At 39.6% G+C, this 18,771-nt stretch overlaps 1 protein-coding gene across 2 annotated transcripts; it reads left to right on the plus strand.

Moving 5' to 3' along the window:
* The first annotated feature begins 2,777 nt into the window (after positions 1–2,777).
* Positions 2,778–10,475, plus strand: RpL15 (ribosomal protein L15). Of its 2 annotated transcripts, none has more exons than XM_068367928.1 (4): positions 2,778–2,867; positions 8,511–8,704; positions 9,244–9,380; positions 10,113–10,475. In XM_068367928.1, the coding sequence occupies exons 2-4, from the start codon at positions 8,533–8,535 to the stop codon at positions 10,416–10,418; spliced, it is 615 nt and encodes a 204-aa protein (XP_068224029.1). In that variant the 5' UTR covers positions 2,778–2,867; positions 8,511–8,532; the 3' UTR covers positions 10,419–10,475. The 2 variants fall into 2 exon arrangements, with proteins under 2 accessions (XP_068224029.1, XP_068224031.1); XM_068367930.1 differs by having other exon boundaries at positions 2,800–2,920.
* Positions 10,476–18,771: the final 8,296 nt, after the last annotated feature.

Here is an 18,771-nt window from a genome sequence, read left to right on the forward strand (position 1 = left end):
GGCCTTGCGGAACTTATCACATCGTTCTCAGCTATCCAAGAAGGTTAGAAATCAATGCCAGATGCTTGCTTAGACATCTTCTTAAACGTTTACAACGTTATTAGAAAGCTTAAATCATTGACAGTTCTTTCTTCACATATAAAGTGACTCCCACGACTAATTTTTTCGGATAAAAATGGTCAACATGGTGGCGCCAACACACCATGCAAGGCTAAGTACCCCCCCCCCCCCCCAGGATAGCCACTTTGACTGAAGAAAGGCCAGGAATGATGCTTTTGAAAATGAATACTAAAGAGGAAGATAATGAAACATATAAGGAAAAAACAATCTCTATAAACCGCCTGGTATCCATGGCCCATTATTAAGCCTGCGACATACTATTTAAAAAACAATAGGAGGAGAAAACGGATAGAATAGTGTGTCTTTGTGCACCTTCAAGCAAAAGAACTCGACCCCCCAAGACAGTGGTAGATCATGGTACAGAGGCTATGGCACTACCCAAAACTAGAGAACAGTGACTTGATTTTGGAGTGTTCTTCTAGAAGAGCTGCTTACCATAGCGAGAAAGTGTCTTCTACCCTTACCAAGAGGGAAGTAGCCACTGAACAATTACAGTGTATTAGTTAACTCCTTGAGTGAAGAAGAATTATTTGGTTATCAGTGTTGCCAAGTGTATGAAGAAAGAGGAGAATGCGTAAAGAATAGGCTAGACTATACTGTGCACGTGTAGGCAAAGGAAAATTGGGCCGTAAACAGAGAGGAATCCAGTGTAGTAATTTACTACCTGGCCAGTCAAAGAACCCAATAACTTTACAGTGGTAAGATCTCAATGGGTGGCTGGTGCGTTGGCTAACTTACTATATAATTGAAAAAGTAGCATATGACAAAATAAATTCCCAAATACTTTAAAAATAATAGATTAAGCAATTTTCTATTTATTTATAGTAAGAATGTAAGTAAGAAACCGATGTGCAATCATGCAAATATATTTTTTTAATCACTCGAACGTTTACCAAAGTTACCCAAGTTTAGAATTAAATTGACGTTTTCAGTTTTCTTTGACACTTCGTTTTCTCCGTTTTCTCTTGCCGCAAGGAGGACTGTCTAAACTATGTGAAGTAAAGACAGATGACCCATTTTATACTTAACCATCCAGACCTCAGCGACGATAGAAATAAAATAGAAGAATTGCAGCATCTATACGAAGAGGAAAAGACGGAAATAAAAGATAACGTCCTGTTTAATATAGAAGGAATAGAAAAAAAAAGAATATGGGAAGGTGAATCTCCGGCCAGCAACTGAACTGAACTGAGGAGTGGGTAGCGGGAACAGAGGTAAGAAGAAAGATAAAAAGAGGTGCAGTTATGTACCTAAATAATACTGTATGGCCTCTAATTGATACACTTAAACTACTTCATGCCAAAAGGTTTATAAGATTATAAATACTTCTTCAGTCGAATCAGACGTATAAAGACTTTATATTGATTATGAGATAAATATTTTTGACATAAATAGTTTAAGATTGTTTGCAAAGTAAGAGCCATGATATTAATAAAACGCATTGGTTATTGCTGGATAGTTCTGTCTGGCTATTTTACCTCTGTAAATTTTCAGTCTGCAAAATATTAGAATTTCTTATAATTATACTAAATTCGAAACCGAAATATTATTCAATGTCTTTTGACATTTTACTCGAGTTAAAATGAATTATAAGTATATATATTTATAATATAGCCACCCGATGAGATACTACTACTAGAATTATGGGTCTTTTCACTGGCCAGACAGTTCTACATTGGATCCTTCTCTCTGGTTACGGTTCATTTTCCACCTATACATACACCGAATAGTCTGGCATATTCTTTACATATTCTCCTCTCTCCTCATACACCTTACAAGGCTGAAATTACCAAACAGTTCTTCTCTCAAGGTGTTAACTACTGCACTGTAATATTTCAGTGGCTATTTCCCTCTTGGTAAGGGTAGAAGAGACTCTTTAGCTATGGTAAGCAGCTCTTCTAGAAGTACACTTGAAAATCAAACCATTATTCTTTAGTCTTGGGAAGTGCCATAGCCTCTGTACCATGGTCTTCCACTGTCTTGGGGTAGAGTTCTCTTGTTTGAGGGTACACGCTGGCGCACCATTCTATTTTATTTCTCTTTCTCTTGTTTTGTCGAAATTTTTTTATATAGTTGATATAGGAGGTATTTTTAATTAATGTTACTGTTCTTGAAATATTTTATTTTTCATTGTTTCCTTTCCTCGCTGGGCTATTTTTTCCTGTTGGAGCCCTTTGCCTTATAGCATCCTGCTTTTCCAACTAGGGTTGTAGCTTAGCAAGTAATAAAGATTATAATAATAACAACAACAACAACACTAATAATAATAATAATATTAATAATAATAATAATAATAGTGTAAGGTACTTCACTTTGCTTTGATGACGTCACTGCAAAGCCTCGGGAAATAAATTATAAAAAAAACTGGTATTATGTAATCTAATATATTTCATTGCCACTATATAGTCTTTATATGAATATATATATTTAGTGAAAATATCTTATATATTAGATAGACAACAAGATTAACAATTCAAAAATTGTCTGCCCAAGAAGGTTCATTTTGCTTATATGACATCACAGGAAACCATTATTTATTATTTGAATACATTAGAGAAATATATACCATACATCGAATATATTATATGTATTTATTATATGATAATAAAGTGAAATTGTTTATATGTACATATATTTTATTTCTTTAATTTTATTTCGGAAAAGAACCATCGAATCATCCCGGTCGAAACAACAACATTCGTGACGTCACAGTCCCTCTTTTCGTCCCCAAGACAACGTGGGAAGAGGTGAGCAGATCGAGTGTGGATTTACTGTGTTAAATTACTATTTAAATTAACTCGTGAGTTTTATATCGACCCGTTTAATCAATTACTAAGTCGTATATATGTCCGCCATGTCACTAGGTGGTTTTGTTTATCTGTAGGGAATATATTTGACAGGGAAATATTGCCTCGTAGTTGGGACAGTCATATGGCATCATGGAGGGAATTGAATGCTTTCACGTGTTATTAATTATTATGTTTAGCTAATTGTATTAATTGCCAGGTTGTTTGTATATACTTGAAGGTGTGTGCATTTATATAATTAGTAATTTAATTTCATACGTGAACCGTAAGGTATTGGTTAAATCTAAGCTGGTTTGCCGGTCAAATTTCATATCGTAGGAATTTAGGTGGTATTTTAATCATTTCTCAATGTTGAGAGATCATTTAAGGTCTATTGTATTCGAAATTAAAGCTAATTTATGCGGAAATTCTATTGGTCTATAGATATGAATAGAACAGATATGTAACCTTCAAGTGTGGGCTAAGCATGGCCGTACCTAGGCTATTGATGTAATTTTAGCGGGCCACAGGATTAACGCTGGACACGAGGTGTGGGTGTATTGGGCCCACGCTGTCATAGATACCTTAACCTAACCCCAGTTTCCACTTCTGTCCTTCAAACCCACGCCCCATGGCTATTTTAATTTGAAAATCCTGCAAATTAATATGTACATCAACTAACCCAAACTTCCCCCCCTAACCTGACCTACAAGCCGTGTCTTTACCTTCCTAATTACCTAACGGAGGGGCTAACGCCCCCTGCAAACCCCCCCCCCCTCAACCACTGTCGCTATCATACAAACCCTACCTAACCAAACCTAGTAGTTCCCAGGTCACAACCCCCAGCCTGGGTCAAGCTGCCGGACTCCCTTCTTTGGCTGAAATTAGAAAATATAAGATAACTTCATATTATGGTATATCGGATTATTGTAAAGCACTCTTCACCATAAGGATAAAAGATTGGGCAAGTAATAAGAAAGATATCGCTGTGTCCCGATAAACTACATTCACCCCGTACTTGTATATATAGGTGCTGAGGTTTTGTATGTCGACGAGCAGGAACTCCCCATGCAGAAGACACCTAACCTAACTTACAAGCTCTGTCCTTAGGGAACGGCTAACCCCTTCATCCCTCTTTTGACTTTTGTTATCTTTGAGATAGTCGTGAAATTATGGTTATGGGGCACGGCCGTCGCCATATACCCCATTTGTGGTGGGTATTCGGTTGGAGAGCAATAAGGACGTACGGTGTTCGATGAAATTTCATGAAATATCTTTTTTTTTTATCCATGCGTCTCAATACCATAAGTCGTGCACTTCAATGGTTATGTGGTGTACTGTTCCCTGGGATTGTCTGGACACGAAATATTAACGCTATGTCGAAGAACTTTATTCTTGATGTTATAAGCCTTCTTACGGTACAAAGTTGAGGTATTTTCTGAATAAATTCTAATAATATAAAGGGATTGATGTCTACTCTGATTCATCAACCCTGAAGTGTCTCGCATATTTCTCGGTCAGTCCCTTCAGTTAACCTCTTGCCATTGACCTTGCTACCAACATTATATAACCTTATTTCGAACCTACTCTCGTTTATCACTCCATGTCCTGGTCCGCCAATCTTCTTGCTATCACTCCATGTCCTGGTCCGCCAATCTTCTTGCTGTCCGTTAAAATATCCATAAAACCCGGGGGGGAAGTTGTACCAGTCCACAGGCTAATGTTATGTAAAATCCTTGTAGAGGAAGCCGATTTTGGGGGTGAATGTATGATAGCGGCCACCTGTATGTATTAATACCTGTACGGGTAACTTGAAATACGGCAGCAGAAGGGCATAGTCAGCAAACCCACACACACACACCCTGGGCTAGCCAAGTAGGCAAGGGCACGGCTTGTAGGTTACGGGGGAAACTTTGTTAGTTGACGTCCATTTTTAATCGACGCTGAAGGAACTGGCCGCTGATATGCAAAGTCTCCTGATCTTGTTCTGAGGCACACTATATGCAAGTCAAGCTGAAATAAAATCTATCTTCAAGTTTTAATCCTGAAAAACAGCTTTCGCATATATTGGCGATCTTCCTGCGACATAATTTATATGTGGTATTACCCGGGGATATATAGAATTTCTGTAAAGGTTTTTTTTCTTTACAAGTTAGCGATCTGGTTGAAAGTGCGGTAATAATGGGGCTTGGCCGTCGTTATGCATGCACTACGATTTTTCTTCGGGTGGCCCCAGGTTCCTCCCTATTTCTATTTAGTTTGACCAGCCTTTTAACTGTTCTTTCTTGGTGCAGTCTTGGGTTTTTCCTCCAATCATATCTTGCCGTTGAGTAAATTTGTTTTTTATAGAATTGTTGTTGTACTGTTTGTTCTCCAATACTTCTAAGCTTGTTTAGAACGGTGAAGGCTAACAATTTTATCGTTCCATCTGATGTTCTATGATGTATGAGGTTGCGTTTGGTGCTTACATTTATTTATTACGAGAAAAGGGTACAATTGGTTTTTGTGTGTTGTGAGATTCATTTTTATTTTTTAAAAATGGAAAGAATTTTTATTCAGATTAGCATGGAGATAGTTATCATTACTGTGTACGGGTAGTTTGTAGCGCTACAGCCAAGCGTCCTAATTTGCTTATTATCTCTCCGACTGTTATCATGTAAGGACACGGCTTTTAGCATAGGTTAGGTGGGTTTTTTAAGTTGGCTTCTCCCGTGGTACTCGTAGGTAAGGAAACTGTTGTGTAAGGGGGGGTTCGGGGGGCGAAGCCTCCCTGGGTAAGGATACGGCTTTTAGCATAGGTTAGGTGGGTTTTTTAAGTTTGCTTTTCCTGCCAAAATCGTTTTTAGAACGACGGCCACAGTTCAGAATATTCCCGTTTTCTACGGGATTTGGCCGTCACCCTACAAAGGCTCCCTGTGTACAATTGACTTACCCCCATGTCAGACCTTGTATTGATGTCGATTGCGACATCTAGTCGATGTACTGATCCAGTTCAAAAACACTTTCTAGATAGTCAATTGTTAAGGGTAGAAATTAATGCTGTTCGAAAGATTTGACTTTGATCGAAGGGTTAAGTTCAAATTTTTTTTTTAATGTAATTGGTAGTATAATTAAACAGATTTGATTACAGTACTGTACTAGAATATTTTACGATGTAATTTTGATGTTCATTATTCTCTAAATACCTCCCCTGGGGTGTATGATTGATAGCAGCCATCTGACTTGAAATACGACAGTGTAGCGGGGGGGGGGGGGGGGGGGGGGTTCATGGCCTGTATCCCTCCATTAGATAAGTAAGGACACGGCTTGTAAGTTAGGCAAGGTGGGGAACTTCAAGTTATTTGGTGTCCATTTTTTATGCACATGGAAGCAACTGGCCGTTGATGTACAAAGCCCCCCCCCCTTCCACGATCACTCGCAAACCTTTGTACCTCAGATGACAAAATAAAAAAATGGCTGCCAGTTTAAGCAGTGACATTTTTCTTTTTTATTTTGTTTAGGGAAGTATTGTAGCGCACAGTAGGGTTGCTATGCGCTTGAGGTTAACGTTAAACTAATGGCAAGTACCTAATAACAGATCCTGTTGACCAGGCTGACACGAGGCTTTGTAGTTTATATATGACATGTCTGTTTTTGACGTTGCTAATAGTTTATATAGGACATGTCTGTTTTGATGCTGTTACTGTTTTGATAATGATATATTGTTAATTTATTCTTATTTGTTTATTTTCCTACTTCCTTTCCTCACTGGGCTATTTTTCCTCGTTGGAGCCCTTGGGCTTATAGCATCTTGCTTTTCCAACTAGGGTTGTAGCTTGGCTAGTAATGATAATAATAATGTTGTGTATACGGATATGTTCCTTGTTAGTCAATGTTAGGTTCGGTATTGTTTGCGTACATGATCTGAAATTAGCTATTCGTCAATTTTCTTTGAATAGTGGTCTGATAGATAAATTTTTTTGCCAAATACATGAATCACATGATTTTTTTATCTAGTTATTTTATACATAGCTGACCATATTTATTGATTCAGACCTGTAGTTTCCATGCCTCTATGTAAAAACAACTTGAAGTCACGGTGGGAAACACTACTGTATCCACTAACCACATGAAAATGTCTCGTATGTGTCATGGAAAACCCTATTTGAGAGTCTGGGGTTGCTTGTGTACATTTTATCGTTAAAGATTTCTTGTTAATCTTAACAGCTTTTTTTATTAAAGGTACTTTTAATTTAGACAACCTACATACCCTAACGGGAATGAATAGCCGTGCGATCACCTAGTCGGGAATGGTACTTGTACTCTGAGGATAAGCCTTTGCAACGGCTCCTCTATTCTTTTCCTTATATGGTATTGTCGTTTGTCACAATGTTGTTTTATTTTTTCTTATTTTCCACAGTTCTTGGATAAGATTTTTTCAGCTTTCTTTTTTATCACAATTCTTGAAACAAGGAATGTCCCCTATTATTTCACGTTCATTTTCAATACATGGTTGATGTAATAGTGTGCAGTTATTTCTTGTTTCTTTGTACATCTCGCAGGGTTTCTTCTTCGTGGCCACACATACATTTTGTACTGTATCTTTATTTTTGTATTGCCTCTCCAATTTAGATCTAAAGTGTCTGTTCTTGCCTTTATCAACAGGTAATTTTGTTTGTGTGAGACGGGCCGGGCCGGTTAAATTGCTGTTGCTATGTATACACAAGCACTATTAGTGGTATTGTTTATAATATCTGCAGTATTTATAGGGGGAAATATGGGCTGGTTAAAGTAGCTGTATGAATTGTTTTTGTAAAAGTAATTTTTTTGTGTACATTGTTTTTAAATGGTCTTAGTGGTAAAGTGTATTTTATTGGAGGCCTCGTGTGGTTAGTTCATGTTCTTTGGCTCTTTAATTTTATATCATATTTACCAGGTTATTCCTAATAGGACAATTTTCATATCTATTTTGACGTTATTGTTTTTAGAATGATTTATTGTTAATTTGTTCTCATCATATATTCATTATATCTTTTCCTCACTGGGCTATTTTTCTCTATTGGAGCCCTTGGGCTTATAGCATCTTGCTTTTCCAACTAGGGTTATAGCTTGGCTAGTAATAATAATAAATTACTGTTATATTTTAAAATCTTTGTTTTTGATTATATTTATTTTCTTATATCCTTTCCTCACTGGGCTATTTTTCTCTATTGGAGCCCTTGGGCTTATAGCATCTTGCTTTTCCAACTAGGGTTATAGCTTGGCTAGTAATAATAATAAATTACTGTTATATTTTAAAATCTTTGTTTTTGATTATATTTATTTTCTTATATCCTTTCCTCACTGGGCTATTTTTCTCTATTGGAGCCCTTGGGCTTACAGCATCTTGCTTTTCCAACTAGGGTTATAACTTGGCTAGTAATAATAATAAATTACTGTTATATTTTAAAATCTTTGTTTTTGATTATATTTATTTTCTTATATCCTTTCCTCACTGGGCTATTTTTTTCTATTGGAGCCCTTGGGCTTATAGCATCTTGCTTTTCCAACTAGGGTTATAACTTGGCTAGTAATAATAATAAATTAATGTTATATCATTTTAAAATCTTTGTTTTTAATTTTCAGGTCATACCCCTAACCCATCAAAATGGGTGCGTACAAGTACATGCAAGAGATTTACCGCAAGAAGCAGAGCGATGTCATGCGCTTCCTGCTGAGAATCAGGGCCTGGCATTACCGCCACCTGAGCAAGCTTCACCGAGCTCCCAGGCCCAGCCGACCCGAGAAGGCCCGTAGGTTGGGATACAAGGCTAAGCAAGGTAATGATAAGTCTCGGCAGTTTTGTCCTTGGGAGTAGGAAGTCCTCAACTTAGAAAATGATAGGTTCCAAGAAGTTTGAATTTAGTTAAATTTGTACCTGGGGTAGGGTTCGCCTAAGTCACATGCCTACCATTTTCAGCTGCGAAAGCCTACAAATAGCTGAGTTTTGTTACCTATGTTGCCTTACTGCATTAGATTATATTATTATTAGTTATATTATCGTTTAATACAGTATTTGAGGTTTATGAATATTTTTTTCCTATCTGTATTAACTTGACAATGTTTACAGTATTGTGTTTTACAATCCTCTATTTAACAATTTCTTTACTTGATGTGCTGTAGTGCTGTTTTCAATTAGGAAATGTTATCAGTAATGTATGTCATTTATAAATTTTCATACCACCCAGTCATTCACTTAAGGGAATTAAACCACCAGGTCATACTTGGTTATTATAGCTGAATTTTCTTGATAGTATTTTCCGTGGGCAGAATAACATTACCTGTATGACTTTTCTGAATGGATTCTTTCGCGTTCCAGGAATCGTCATTTACCGCATCCGCGTGCGCCGCGGTGGCCGCAAACGCCCAGTGCCCAAGGGTGCTACCTATGGCAAGCCCAAGAGCCATGGTGTCAACCAGCTGAAACCAACGAGGAACCTCCAGTCTTTGGCCGAGGTAATATTTATTAGTTTTCGTAGTTAGTTGTTGAAGGTTTACAATGTGGTTGTATTCTTATTAGCCCCCTTTACCCCCAACGCTATTTGGAACTTACCAACCCTTAACCCCAGGCATTTTCAAGCACATTTTGCAATTTATTTGTTTAAAATTGCGCTAACAGCCTTAATTTTTGTCATAGAGAGGTCAGGTTGGTCTCATTCTTTTGGAAAATGCCTGAAGTTTCTCATAAAGTTATAAAAAAATATGCTAAAGAAATGTAAATAGCAGGTTTTTGCAAGGACGTACCGGTACGTCCATAGGGGTAAAGGGATGAGTTTATTGAAACGTACCAGTACGTCCATTGGAGGTAAAGGGTTATTATTGGTCCAGTCTTATTTCTTATCTTTAGTTGTTGTTGATTTCTTAGCTTAACTTTAATTGTAGCTAAAGTGGGTGCCGATTTAGTATGGGGCCTAAGAAGTTCTATGCTTTAGTATGTGGCTTAACCTTGCCTATCCTAACCTAACAAGTCAGCTAGGCCACATACTAAATTGTCACCCTAAAATTTACAGGAAATAGCTTCTTTTATTGTAGCTAAAGTACCCTATATTTACAGGAAAGAGTTAGTTTGTGTTCAGAAGTTAGGTGTAACTTTCAAACTAAGAGTGTATCATTTTGAAGAATTTATTTTTGCTTCTACTTTAAGGTTTTTTTTCATAAGGTTGTAGCGAAAAACTTGTTTGATTTCAGGAAAGGGTTGGCCGCAGACTCGGCGGTCTGGTGGTGTTGAACAGCTACTGGGTAGCCCAGGATTCCACATACAAATACTATGAAGTTATTCTGTTGGTCCCCACACACAAGGCAATCCGTCGCAACCCCACATACAACTGGGCCTGCAGGCCCCAACACAAGCACCGCGAACTCCGCGGAAAGACCTCAGCTGGCCGCAAGCACAGAGGTCTGGGCAGAGGCCACCGCTTCTCACACACCAAGGGAGGCTCACGCCGCGCCAATTGGCTGAGAAAGAATACTTTGAGTCTTCGCAGAAGGCGTTAAGACTTTTATTATTATTATGTGATTCCCTCTGGAGTCAAATTAAAAAAATAATCAAAATGACCTTTTTTATATTTCCTTGTTTATATGCTTGGAAAAAAATTAAATATTTTGCAGTTTAACCTATATGAATAATTGTTCTCCTCAAGTCATGAAAGAAGTGTTTCTATATTGCATACAGTAGCAGCTAGGAGTTATTTTTCTTTATTGTAGGATTCTATTAATTTTTATTGCGGTGTTAGGCTCCAATTCGTAGAATTGCATAAATAGGTTTTTAGATTTTTTTCCGAGACACCTGTTGAAGTTGTGTATGAGGCTAGTGTATGTAGCATCCAAATTGTTTTAACAGATTATGTTATAAGATTATCAGAGGGATGAAACTACCTGGTTGGCCAAGTTTGTCAAGAAGCGTTGATTGCAGTTTGCCCAACTACAAAAATTTCACAACCTTGTGGTCTTGAACGGTTCATTTTATGTCAACACTCTAACTGATATCTGGTTGGCATATCATTTAGAGCCCTTCAAACCAGCGACCAAGGAGATATTTCATTATAACAATTGCTCTCTGTGTGAGCAAGTACTTTTTGTACCATAATCGCCCTCGTTATTCTTTCATTTCCCCTTACATCTTTGTCCAACTTCTTAATATTGCCTTCAAAGTGCTGGTTTTCTCCTTTGCCAAAATCCATCTAGTAAAGTATACAGTACACATGTTTTACATAATACTGTGCCTTTGTCCAGCTCATTCATTTCCCTGCCATATCAAGGTGACCTTGGAGGCAGTTTGCCTCTCCTGGTTTGTTGCAAGTATTATCATTTGTGGATGTTTGTAACATTCTTTGTACCCTAGCCAAATGTCTCTTTGCAAACTCGTTTAACTTTGTTACAATTGGATGGGCTTTCTTCCAGTTGCACTTACATTTTCACCTTGCAGGTCGTAACACCTTGGTTTAGAACTAATTCTTTAGTGTTTTATGCAATTTTACTTTTTCTGACATTTAAGTAGGACAATTGAGTTGGAGAAGGCCATTTACTGTGTGTATTACAGGGACTCGCATCTATAGTAGAAGAGTGCATTAATATGCTACTGTACTTTCATCTACTGAAATAGTTTGGAATGGTGGTTCTTGAAGACAGCGAGAAGGCATTATAGGGACTCCCATCCATAGTAGTAGAGTGCATTAATATGCTACTGTACTTTCATCTACTGAAATACAGTTCGGAATTGTGATTCTTGAAGACAGCGAGAAGGCGATCCAAGTCTTTAATCAGGGGTGGAAGGCGTTTTGTGTATTTAATGATACAAAATGTATGTAATAATTTGTACCAATTGTGTGAGAACCATCAACTCTCCTGTGATGAAAGCTAGTAGAAGTTGTGACTTCCCTTCAAAGGTTGGAGATAAGAGAGGAACTTCCCTGATTAAAAAGTAACCTGACAAATTATGGAATGTGCGTGTTGTCCTTTCCTGAAATTGGTGAGTATATTGTTCTCATCCTTTCCCATGTATGTTTTCTAACTTGTCATTTGCAGTATCCTTTCCATGTGAATTTGCCTTGCTGTCCAACAATACATTTACGGGTTTCATAAACATGATCCTCGTCTCTTACCATGATGATTGAATAACCTGTCGTTTCTTCGTGAATACAAACCCTAGTCATTTATGTTTACATCACAGTAAACCATATTGCCGTTTGTTCCTACAGGGATATAAAACAAAGGTTTTCTCTCTAGTCTATTTACTCTACTAAAGGAACTTCCCTTCAATTTGGTTGGTGGAGGTAGTTTATTCGACAAACCTTCATACGACCAACAACTTCATGCTGGAGTAACCTTTCATTGTTTACTTTTGTTTTATGAATGGGTAGCGTAGATCATCTGGTGTTGCCGTGACTTTGAAGACCGCTTGTGTAAGACTTGAGCCAGGTCGATGTTGAATTGCTTCCCCTTTCCCCAATGCTGTGGTAGTGTGTTCATGGGAATAATGCAAGGTGTGACAACCCTCCCAGTTTATCATTGGTTTGCTTAGGTAAACAAATGATAAACCTAATATTTTGTGTCTACATAGACATAATTACCTTTCCTATTATTCCTAAAGTTACAGAGTAGCCAACATACCAAAAGCTGCAGATGGGGCAGCAGTGTCTGTTTCAGGGATTTCTTTTCAGAGAGTTAAGCAAAAGGGCTCCGGATCCTTTATCGCATTCCTCAGGTAGAGCCATCAGAAGGGCACTCTAGACAATCTTCGCTAAATCAATTTACTTCCCTTGATTTGATCTCTTCCTACGTCTTCTTCTAAACAGGACTATCTGACTGAGTTCCCTGCAATCCCGCCTTGTTCTTATGAGTATACTTATCACGGGAGTTACTACTGCTCCTCACTCTCGGTATCGCCTCTGGGCTCGCATCAGACAGGGATGGCCACAGGAAGGTTAAATCTTGGCATTTGTTCTTGAACAAACTATAATGCCGACACACTGAATCCTATTTTGGGTAGGGCACCAGTTCAGCTGATGTAGCCCCTCTGAAAGTTCCGACATCTGGATCAGAAATGTTCCACTTGAAAATAATGGGTTGGCTGTCATTTAGACTGCTGTCTAACCAACCCTGTGACACCCTGTATCTTTTAAATAACCAAGTCACGGCAGCCGAGACCTGCAATCCAGTAGCTTTTAGAAAGTTGGATACAGTATACATGCATATACCAAGGCACTTCCCCCAATTTTGGGGGGTAGCAGACATCAAACAAAATAAATGAAAAAAGGGACGTGTCCTCTCTACGTTCCTCCCAGCCTGACAAGGGACTCAACCGAGTTCGGCTGGTACTACTAGGGTGCCACAGCTATTTCTAGCATGCCCTCTTGCCTCGCATCTACTCGAGGTACACCAGCCATACTCTTTAGACACTTTATGTCAAACACATTCAATTTCTGTCTGTCACTTTCCCCACAACTCTGATCCATACATCACAGTTAGTACAATCACTTTCTCATACAGAACTCTGTACATTCATGCCCAACCCTCTATTTTTTACTACTCCCTTAACTGCCCCCAACACTTAGCAACCTTCATTCACTCTGACGTACATCTGCTTTCACTCCACCATTTGCTGCAACAACAGACCCCAAGTACTTAAACTGATTCACCTCCTCAAGTAACTCTCCATTCAACATGACATACAACCTTGCACCACCTTCCCTTCTCATACATCTCATAACCTTACTCTTACCCGCATTAACTCAACTTCCTTCTCTCACACACCCTTCCAAATTCTGTCACTAATCAGCCAAGCTTCTCTTCCTCGTCTGCAACCAGTACAGTATCATCCGCAAACAGCAACTGATTTACCGCCCAATCATGGTCATTCTCGTCTACCATTTTTAATCCTCGTCCAAGCACTCCAGCATTCACCTTTCAAAATATTTCGCCCACCTTTTCCGTGCCTCCTTTCCTTTTAACAACCTTCCATTTCCATCTTTGTCTTCAATTCTTGAACCAGTCTTCCTTACTCTCTTCACTTCTTTCCAAAACTTCTTATTCTCTTCATGTGAATGACCCAATCCCTGACCCCACCTCAGGTCAGCTGCCCTCTTTGCCTTACTTACCTTGCGCTTTACTTCCACATTTTTCTCTATATCTTGAATACTTCTCTACACTACTCTGCAGCCATTCTTCAAAAGCCCTCCTTTTCTCTTCCACTTTTACCTTCACTCCTTCATTCCACCATTCGCTGCCCTTCCTCATGCTGCCTCCAACAAACTTCTTGCCACACACATCACTTGTAATCCCAACAAAATTTTCTTTTACTTCCACTCCCCCTCTAATTTACCAGTTGCTTAACTTTCACTTCGTCATATGCCATTTTCAACCTTTCTTGATATTTACTTTTTACCCCCGGTTTTATTAGCTCTTCAACCCTCACTAGCTCCCTATTACATCCACCTACTCTATGCCCCCACTCTTTTGCTACAACTAATTTTCCTTCCACCAAAAAATTATCAGACATACCATTAGCCATATCCCTAAACATGTGCACGGCTTTCAATCTTCCATATTCTTTCAAACACAATCCGTTACGCCCTTTCTACCACTCTTACCCATGTATACTTGTTTTTATCTTTTTGAAAAAGCTAGAACTTGTCACCATCTCTTGCTCAACACACATCTACCGCTCTCTCACCACTCATTTAAACCTGGTACGCCGTACTTCCCAATGACACCTACCTCTCCAGTGCCAACTCTAACATTTAAGTCACCCATGACAACTACATAATTCCTTCTACACACCTAGTTAACTCAAAAAAAAGCTAGAACTTGTCACCATCTCTTGCTCAACACATATCTACCGCTCTCTCACCACTCATTTAAACCTGGTACGCCGTACTTCCCAATGACACCTACCTCTCCAGTGCCAACTCTAACATTTAAGTCACCCATGACAACTACATAATTCCTTCTACACACCTAGTTAACTCAAAAAAAAGCTAGAACTTGTCACCATCTCTTGCTCAACACATATCTACCGCTCTCTCACCACTCATTTAAACCTGGTACGCCGTACTTCCCAATGACACCTACCTCTCCAGTGCCAACTCTAACATTTAAGTCACCCATGACAACTACATAATTCCTTCTACACACCTAGTTAACTCATTCCGTTCTTCACTTTTCTCACAACCTGGCCCATAAGCACTGACAAAAGCCCAACATCCCTTACCCACATTAACCTAGATGATATCTCCTTCCATTCCACTACTTTACCTGTCATCCATTCACTCGGCAATAAAGCCACACCTTCTCTTGCTCTTCCCCTTTCAATCCCAGACATTTCACCAAACGTCACTCCACCTATCCCTTTTATCTTTGTCTCACACAAAGCCAATCTCCTTCCATTCCACTACTTTGCCTGTCGTCCATTCACTAATAAAGCCACACCTTCTCTTGCTCTTCCCCTTTCAATCCCACACATTTCACCAAACATCACTCCACCTTTCCCTTTTATCTTTATCTCACACAAAGCCAATATATCCATCCTTCTATTCCTAAACATACTTCCAATCTCACATCTTTTACTCTATCGTACTACATCCACGCACATTCAAACACCCCAAAACTAGAGGGCTGGGAGCAGTCACTCTCCCCCAGCTCCACCTCTCGGCTGATGTCTCACAGGATAGTAATACAGGGAGGGGGGGTTCCCAGCCCCCTCGTTCCGTCCCTTTTAGTTGTCTCTTACGACACACAGGGATACGTTGGCACTATTCTAATTGATTTTATGCAGTCTGAGGTATATTTCAGGCATCTGACGAATCCTTATGTGGCCACCTTTGTACCAGCCATGTCTATGATAAATCCTTAGAACCTTGGCATCAGTCCTGTTCCTGGCTAGTTCAGTGGTCAGTGTCTCACTTTGCTGTAACAGATGAAGTATTCTGATGTCAAGGTCTAGGCTACGGAGTTACTACATTTAGGGTCTCCCTTGGGGGAAATTTCATTCTTAAACGGAGAGATGCGGTCTTGGCTAAACATACATAATGGGTATTCCTGGGGACACATTGTATTCTCCCTCTGTTCTCCCACGTTACTCACTGCTGCAATTGAGAAGGCAGATAAAGCCAACCTGTCTTAATTCAGGAGAGCTGCTGTCTCAACAACCAACAAGACTCCCCTTTTAAGCAGTGTAGGCTCCTGCCACCTGCAGATACTTAGCAGCCTAAGAAGGGTCACTAAGCCATCTTTCGCTGGAAAGGGGACTTCTCTGGGCAAAGGAGTTCATGTGGCTCCCACAAGGGGAGGGAGGGCAAGTCCCTCGATCTACCACCAGGTCCCTGGGTGCACACACCTTGATGGTGGATGCTTAGGGTATAGAGTGACGTTCTTAGACTGCCCCTAATAGTCGTACTTGACACACTCATAATAGAGGAGATCTATAAGAGATAGTCTGGTAGCGAGAGTTTCATGTACCGTCAACTTGAAGGTGTCATGAGGTTGGTTTTTGTATTTTCAAGTTATTGAATTTGAAAAGCCTATTCTCCTTTAGATAAATAAAGGGAGTCCTGGATTTCTTCCTCTGCTTCGCCCCCATTAACTTTCAACATCGAAAGTGCTGCCATACAATTTCTTTAGGTGATGGCGCCTCTTTCCACAATTGCCTAGCAAAGTGGGAGGTGACAGCATATTTCCTCTTCAGGACAATTTACAAACTGGTCACTTGTTGTGTCAGTGTCACATCATTTTCTCATATTCCAATTCCCGAGTTATGGCAAAGTGACTGCACCTGACCAGTGGTTGATCCAAGAAGTCACTGATGGATCACTGGGTAGAAGAGAAAAGTCTGCTTGCATGAATATTGTTCAGAGTGCACGGGAGGCAGGACCTTGCTTGGTTACCAGCAACAACATTTCCTAAACAGAGAAATTTCAAGCACACCAGGGGAAAAATATGCTTGTAATGTTTATTAGTGTAAATTTCAAAATAAGTTGGGAAATAATCAGTGTGCCTAGACTGCTATCTTCCTTATACACATGAAGGAAATCAATGATGGAAGAAACAGAAAAGTTTGGGAACCAGTTAACTAAATCATAGGCATTCTATGGACCATAGATCCACTGTGGCCTTCCCCCTGGTCATTGTACAGTACTCGCACATCTGTGCTTTCACAACCACTAGTGTGTTCCTGTGAAAAAATAGTTTAAATGTTTTTGCATTGAAAGCCTGTTCGTGGTTGGTGTGTACGCAGATCTTTGTGCATGAAGGCATCTCCGTACGTTGAACTGGAGCGCTATGACATAGGTGCCAGCCACTCCGACTTAGGGTGACAAGAACAGGTGCATGGATGACCTATCACTCAGTAGTGTGGTGCCTGGCTTCTAATTCTGGTAGGACGGTCACACTGAGATAGAAAAAAAAAGATTGATGACACCTCTATGGAAGACCTCATCGATTGTATGGGTGGGGAGATTGACGTAGGTCAATTCGATCAAGTTTCCTTATCCAGGGTTGTCGTCGTCTCAGGGAGCTCCTTAAAGTGCTGCTAAGTATAGGGGAAGAGGGTTGAGATACCCAGAGATTGAGCGCTGGTGTCAGGCATGTGAACACCTGTTACCTGCTCTCTGTTCCTGGTATACAATTCCCTCATCTATACAGGACTGGTAGAGATTGATTGGAGTCACTATCTTCTGCTGATCAGTCGTCTTTGGGTTTACAAAATCAGCAAAAGCACATTTGACTGATACTACTTACCAGTGTAGGATACTTTTTGCAACCCACTGTCAGAGCACAGGAAAAGGAGCATCACTTGCTGAGAAAGGAAAGTTTTCCCGGAAAGGAGGTAACCTGCCCTTCATCATGGCAAGACAGTGAGCAAGCACCGATTCCAAGCTTGTGAGCAGCTCCACTGCAAACAGGACACCACACTATGGATTGGTCATTCATTCACCACAGCAGAGTTAATGCTGAGGAAGTCGGTAGAGTCCCTCGAGTCCATGCATATGCCACTTATCAATCTGCCTCCTTGGACTGAAAGAGGAACTCTTAAGTATGCCTTTTACAGCGTCGTGCAAGAAATAGCTTAACTCCCTCTTGGTTAAATACAACACAACCAATTGCATTTACTAGGTTAGGAAGTCACTGCATGTCAAGAGGAAGTCTGAAGACACTCCCTCGCCACTTACTTACGCAGTGAAACCACCTGCCTCCAACAAGGCTGCAATGTGCAAGGGAACATCAACTTCTTTAGGCTAACAATGGTCACCAGCAAGGGATGAAACTTATTTGACATCTGCCGACAGAAAAAAAGTGCTGTCGATAAACGCTGATAAAAAGCCGTCACAATAATTTAACCAGACGTCAACTGTGTAACTGTCTTTTTACTTTAATATGCTGTGACCACGAGTTTCATTCTGGAAAAAAGAAGATAAAAATTATGAGCAACAGTAGTGTATATGTACTTCGGTTGAAGTCAAAGAGAGTGGTTAGTTTTTCCGGCGACATGTGCTGAACACAGCCATAGTTTACTGCCACCTAATTCAAGTTTTAATAGCCATCTTAACTGACAGCTACTCCTATTAATGGACTATGTTTTATATTTGTGTAGGAACAAATAGGAATAGATGAACAGTAATTATCACAGTTGCACAATTCTTGTCAGGGGAGAGAGGTAACTTTCTCGTGGGAATAATTACTACAGCATTCAGATCAAATCCACAAATACAACACAGTATGCAAAGGATAAGGGTAAGTTATATTCATAAAAATTGAATTACAGATATTTACAATTTGACAAGGCAGCACTTAGTACTGGGTTAACTTTTGCTGAGGCTACAATGCTCATAGTTTTTTTTTCCAAGAATTGCAG

This window comes from Palaemon carinicauda, unplaced genomic scaffold, assembly GCF_036898095.1.
Source record: "Palaemon carinicauda isolate YSFRI2023 unplaced genomic scaffold, ASM3689809v2 scaffold1287, whole genome shotgun sequence".
NCBI lineage: Eukaryota > Metazoa > Arthropoda > Malacostraca > Decapoda > Palaemonidae > Palaemon > Palaemon carinicauda.

Excerpts from the sequence above, each read along its gene's own strand:
- RpL15 (XM_068367928.1), top strand. The coding sequence starts at position 8,533 with ATGGGTGCGTACAAGTACATGCAAGAGATTTACCGCAAGAAGCAGAGC. Across the intron at positions 8,705-9,243 it reads GGGATACAAGGCTAAGCAAG|GAATCGTCATTTACCGCATC; the intron begins GTAATGATAAGT and ends TTCGCGTTCCAG. Across the intron at positions 9,381-10,112 it reads ACCTCCAGTCTTTGGCCGAG|GAAAGGGTTGGCCGCAGACT; the intron begins GTAATATTTATT and ends GTTTGATTTCAG.